The sequence below is a fragment of the Acanthisitta chloris genome, unplaced genomic scaffold (assembly GCF_000695815.1).
Source record: "Acanthisitta chloris isolate BGI_N310 unplaced genomic scaffold, ASM69581v1 scaffold5199, whole genome shotgun sequence".
Lineage (NCBI taxonomy): Eukaryota > Metazoa > Chordata > Aves > Passeriformes > Acanthisittidae > Acanthisitta > Acanthisitta chloris.
In genome coordinates this window covers 213-6296 of record NW_008692963.1, presented here as the reverse complement: position 1 = coordinate 6296, position 6084 = coordinate 213, and the positions used below count along the sequence as shown (strand labels likewise).

At 39.4% G+C, this 6084-nt stretch overlaps 1 protein-coding gene across 1 annotated transcript in view; it reads right to left on the bottom strand.

Moving 5' to 3' along the window:
- Window positions 1-5638, bottom strand: part of LONRF3 (LON peptidase N-terminal domain and ring finger 3) — a gene marked incomplete at its 5' end in the record, with an annotated part of 13644 nt that extends 8006 nt beyond the window's left edge. The window contains 5 exons of the mRNA XM_009082866.1: window positions 41-131; window positions 790-1033; window positions 2442-2597; window positions 4797-4919; window positions 5520-5638. Coding sequence (XP_009081114.1) covers window positions 41-131; window positions 790-1033; window positions 2442-2597; window positions 4797-4919; window positions 5520-5638 — 733 coding nt within the window. The remainder of the gene's footprint in view (window positions 1-40; window positions 132-789; window positions 1034-2441; window positions 2598-4796; window positions 4920-5519) is intronic.
- Between the last annotated feature and the right edge of the window lie 446 nt (window positions 5639-6084).

The window sequence follows — 6084 nt, the reverse complement described above, 5'->3', positions numbered from 1 at the left end:
GCTTGAAAGCTAAAGACATCCATGAGAAAGCAACACATACCTCATACACAGGGAGCAGTCCAAATCTGATGGATCTACAACTTCAAAAGGAATATGTTGTCCAGTACTATTGCCCTTAATATCAACTGCATCTATCAAAAAGAAAAAAGTTAAGTAATTGAACAGAACACTGCAAACACAATGCTATTCCACATATCTACACCAGCACCTGATATTTAAATATGTTTTGTATATACTTTCAACTAACTGAACCACTAAGCATCATTACTATAATTTCCCATGCAAAGCATCACATTCAGCCTTGGCACACATCAGCGTACCTCCCCTTAATTTTGGTCACATTATACTCAGAGAGGGTTGAATTTGGCCTTCCACAAACAATGTCAAAATATTTTTTGTTAGTGCTGAAAGTCTAAAGTGAGACAAACTCTTCTATCATACCATTGTAAATACAACCTACAGCACAAAACCAAGTCCAGATATCATGAACAAGTAGAATTTGTGCTTTCAAACTTTTAAAATTGATACAGAAAGTGCTGAGATCATGTACAACATTGATGTTCCATAGAAGATTCAGAGCTCTGCTGGGAAACAAGTACTTGACCACTTTTTAGATTTCTTTTTTTTCATTCCACATGCAGGAAAGATTCCACATCATGCCTTGATTAGGCAAAAGAGAAAATATAAAAGACAAAGTGTAATTTGGACCCTCTTCCTCTGAGTTTCATGAAAGCAGAGTTTCCATGCATTGCACGCCATGGAGCCTATCCTGTGCATAATTAGACATACCTTTCTTCATCAGTTTGCAGGGTACCTCAGCATTTCGCATCTCCTCTGAGCAGCACTTCCTTTTCAGGAGGCTGCATTTCTCAGAAATGAGAAAAGTAGACTCTGGCATGGAGGTGAACTTGTTCTCCTCCTCTGAGCAGTCCTTTTTGCTCTCTGTAATTTGTACAGATTTCCTCAAACTACCAGAAGTAGTTACATTTGGTTCCTCTGGAATGGAGAACCCCTTTTTCTGTTCCACATTTACCTGTGTGAAGAGAGAACTGACATTAGACCAACTTCCCAACAACTTGGTAAGGAAAATACCCAAACCATTTACAAATCTTTAACACACTGGATCACAAGGGACGATTTTGTAGGTCAAGAAGCAAGAGTTTGAGAATTGCTGATTCTAATTAAGGAAAAACCAAACCCAACAAACCCAACTCCCCCGCAAGCAAGCAACCAACCCACCCAAATTACATCCCTTCCCTGCCACCCTCAGCACCGACTATTTCCAGCCCCTTGATGTGGCTTTAGAGCTTGAAAGTCATGAAACTTGATTCGGGCAGAAAAGTGGTTAGATCTCAGGTTAAATATATTGTTATAACTTAACCTATGGAAAAATGCATATTGTTTATATCATAAGGATGGTAGCAACCATCAGAACAACCAAAACCATGTGAATTTATTTTAAGGAAGCAGTATAAACACACAGGATTTATAGGAGAGAAAATGCACAGAGCTTCCTTTTGCAAGACAGATTTCTTTTGCAGAGGATAAACTGATCAGTGTTTACCCTATTATGGCCACAGCACATCCTGTGAGCAGCTACTGCACAGCACATCACTTGTCAGGTTGTAACATCAACTCCCCAGATGAACCCCAAAACACATACTGTGGATTGTGATCAAGAGCTGTGGTGATGTGTAACATGCAGAAAGATGAGTGAACTGTCCCTCAAATGACTTTGTGAGAAGGTCGTACAAAACAATTTGTTGTTAGAATATCCTAACAGCCTTTCCAGAAGGCAATGTCATGACTGTTTCTTATCAGTCCCAACACCTACCACTTTTGTTTCTAAGGGCTAGTGAAGTTTCCTCCTACATATACAGCATATGCAAACCCCACCCTCAAAGTTCATGTTTCAGTGAAGGTGATCCTTACAAACCCACAGATGTAAACCTCCACAGCCATTTACAAAGCTACAGCTGTGAAACCAAACTTATGAAATAGCTAATATATCTTACATAGCTCTACAGTTACCTCTAAGCAGACTCTGAATGCAGAATGATTTTGTCACTGACATCACCAGTTAACAGTTCAAGCTGAAACTCTAAGATTTTAGCATTTCACAGCTTTTGAGGGTATCTCAATCCAATCTTCAGAGGCCCTTTCCCACTACCAACTACTTGAAAGACCTGAAGACAGTTATGGGAACAGAACCCACTCAATTCTGACATAAAATTTATCAGAACAACAACAGAAAACATCTATTAAAGAGTCAAATAAGGAGACTTCATCAAGTCAACACTGCTTTGTGTCTTCTGAAACTCAGTAAAAATTGGAGAAAATGTATCCTCTCATCTCTCAGAGGCAAAAAGGAGAGAAGGCTTCCCAATGTGAACACAAAACACACAACAAATTAAGAACCACACATCAGACTTGATCTTTACCTTGAGCAACCTTTGTAGATTATGGCTGGTGCCTCCAGATCCCACTGAATTTAGGAGATTCCCCTTTAATCTAGAGTGATGTGACAACAGCTGCAGGATATCGGGTAAGTGTTCCTGAGCATTTCCCGGGATGAGTGAAAACAAACTAAGTAGAAGCTGTGATATAAAACAGAACACTTCACTGCTTAGTTCCTTCCTTGCAACCTCTGAATGAAAAAGCAAGTAAGGGAATAGCTGAAAGAAGCATCCTTGATTTTGTTAAAACCATTTAAAGAGCCCTTTAGACGAGGCTAAGAACAAAAAGTGCATGAGCTAATGCAATACAGGCCAAACAGACAGCAAGAAACATTTTCAGAGTTAAATAAGCCCATAAAGTTATTAACCATTCTGTGTGATGCAACACACACACACACCTTTGTCCTCTTTGTCCTGCAGTTCAGAGCTCACCAGAGATTACTAGCATCTTCCTTAAATATGGTGGGTTTTTTGTTGCACATCAGAAGTGTTCACTGGAGTTTACTAATACAGAAAGCACTCATCTCACAGGCTTAATCCAAGATCAGCTGAGTAAACGTCTCTGATATTGTAAACTGTAGCTATTTTTAATTCACTTATGTGAGAATACAGAAAAGGTAGGCAGTAGAAAAATGCTATTTCTTCATTTTCTCTAAGAAAATAAGTGAATCTGTTTCAAGTAGCAGCTTGAAGCCCCTTGTATGGCACAGCTTATCAGATGATTATTTAAGGAAAGAAACAGAGCTGAAGATTCACACTTCAAAAACTAATTTCAACATACTACGGAGGTGATCCTGCTGATGCCTGAGGAAACCACATGACAGCTGAGATTTCTATTTAAAGCCAAAAAGGATTCCACAGGATCACACTATGTCAAAACTAACATGGGCAGACAGTTAATGCAAGCAAAACATCACAGCTGCACCCAAAGAATTTGGTAAAATGTAGCATGTCATTGTTATGCAAACAGCCTTGGAAATGACCCAGTAAAATATTGCATCATGGATGAACTCTGTGTCTGATGAGTGCATGAGTAATTCTTTCAGTCATAAGAATCCCAGTTTTTCTCAAAACTCCGCTGCTCAGAAATTAGGTGTCCAAATAAAGCTATTTGGAGTCACAATTTAGAAACATATCCGTTTGTTTCTAATCTTTTTTGCTCTAGTGCACAGAAAGTTTCCCAACATGACTATGAGCACAAATCATGACAATGACGGTGAAAGACTGCATGGAACCTACTGGGGAAAAAACCCCAACAAACCCCAAACAAAACCTTCAAACATCAGTGACAAAAAAAACCTCACAGGAGATTGAAATATCATCTATATATAAAAGGAGATAAAAACTTGATTGCACTACAGCCATTGATGTTATACCCTGTTACCTTCATGAACAGTGCTTTACTGTAAGAATTCTACTGTTCTTTTAGAAAGCCTTATGTGCTACAACACACAGAAACCCTAAAATCCCCATCCCATCTGTGATGGAGAATGGTGTGGTGCACTGACAGAGAGGAAAATTCAGTACAAGAAAAATAGAAGTATTATGTTTTTATTGCCATAAGGTATCACCGTGACACTGAGCCTTTTAGCTACAACAAAAAAAAATATGCTCAAATGTCAAAATACTGGTTCACAGGAAAGCAGAGATTTGAGGGGTATGCAAAACAGAGCAGTATTCACAAAAGCCATATAAGGATCCACACACATCTTTAGGCTGCTACTGAAAAAAAGCCTCACTGCAGATCCATTTTGTTGCTTATTTAGCCTTAATTATTAGCAACCTTAAAAAACTATTTAAAAACAGCTCTTCCTTTGTTGACTGCTTCCTCTTTCACGCCTCCCTGACACACTGATACTCTGTGCAGCACGACTGGCAGTAGGAAGAAAGCTGCTGCTCCCAAGTGGAATTTGGCGAGTGCTGCGTGCTGTGTTCTGTCAGTCAATGGCCTGATACAACATTCAATAGCAACTCCCCCTCTCCTGCACTCTGTCGTTGGTAATAGATTGCCAGGCTAGGAACCAGATTAGAACTCTGACTACAGAGAAGCACAATAGTCTGAGGGTGGCAAATATTAGCAATTCAGTTTCACTTCAAATTTGCTGATGCTAACACCATAAGTAACTGTTTTCACATTGTGACTGCTGAACACATTTTCTTGCTACCTCCCTATCTTCCAGTAAGCAATACACAACCAATGTGAACAACAGTCTGGATTTGTTTCTCCATCCAGCTCTTTGCAGTAAAGAGGGGAGGGGGAAGGAAGAAAAAAATCTTATCCTCCTTTATGAAAGGCCACTGGAAACAATAATGCAGTTCCAGATGACTTAGGGAACTCACCTTTTGTGCCTCAGACTTGGCTGTCTTGTTCCCAGTATCTAGAGCAAGGCAGAATAGAAACTCTCTTAAAGCTTCTTCTGTTTTCCCCAGATTAGCTAATGCTTGTCCTTTCCTTAGGTGACCCTGCAAGGAAACACAACCACAGCTGCAGCACTTGCTCATTTGTCATAAGAATACACAATAAAACCCTGATAAAATTACAAAAAAATCTTACTGAAGAAGAAAAAGTGAGGAAGGAAAAAATCACAATAACCATCTCTTATACCCAGACACCACCAGTGTCTGTGTTTCTAAGCACAATGGTCCTGAAAATTCCTATAGGGAGAACCAGGATATTCTCCTACCCAAGCAGGTATGATTCTCACAGCACCTGAGCCCCACAGATCTTGAAAAATCTACTTCTTACATTAATCTCCTAAAATAGTAATTTTGCCCTTAGAGAATGATAGAAGCACAGCATTTAATTTTTAGAAAGAGTTCATGAACTCAATACTCATCCAGGTCAAAGACAATAGCCTTAACTCATCCTCCAGGACTATCACTCTCTTCCTCGATCCCAGGAAGCTCAAAAGTATCATGTTTAAATGTCTGTAAATCACAGGACCCCAAGAAGTTACAGGACTTAAAGCCTCCCTCAGATTTAGCTGTCTGGCCATTCTAACAGTTCCCTGTGAGGGTAGTATCAGGGTTTTAAAACAAAGTACAACTGGAGTCAGAACTTACTTTCAACCAGTACGGCTGAAGCCTGCATGCTGTTTCTGCATCATGCAATGCATCTTCACAAGCTTTCAGAGTAGAGTTAATCTGGGACCGGTTGCTATATAGTAAGTGGTCATTTGGAGCTGTAGGAAATAGAAAAAGTGGTTGATTAAGTAAATAAGAAATTAGTTACACAAGCTTTATTCCTCAAATTTTTTTTGAACAAATTACTGCTTCCAAGTTGTGCAAACTCACAAAATATCCAGTTCTTAAATAACTGTGTACTAAACGAAATCTGGAAACCTCTTTGGGCAACTCCAGACAAAATGTCAGCTCTGTATTATATAACTGCAGGGAACATTGCATAAATAAATGCTGAGACGCTCACACAATAAATTACCAGCGCTGACTGAGGATGAGATGGTAGGAACATACAGGAGACGTTTAAAGCAGCAGGAAGACTGCTGTCATGCTGTAGGGAGGAGTTTCAAAATTTGTAGCATCAAAGTTTTTAAAGTGATACATAAGGATGTTTTCGTGCCACAGCTCAACACAGGACTAGAAGTGACAGCGTCAAGAATCAGATAAC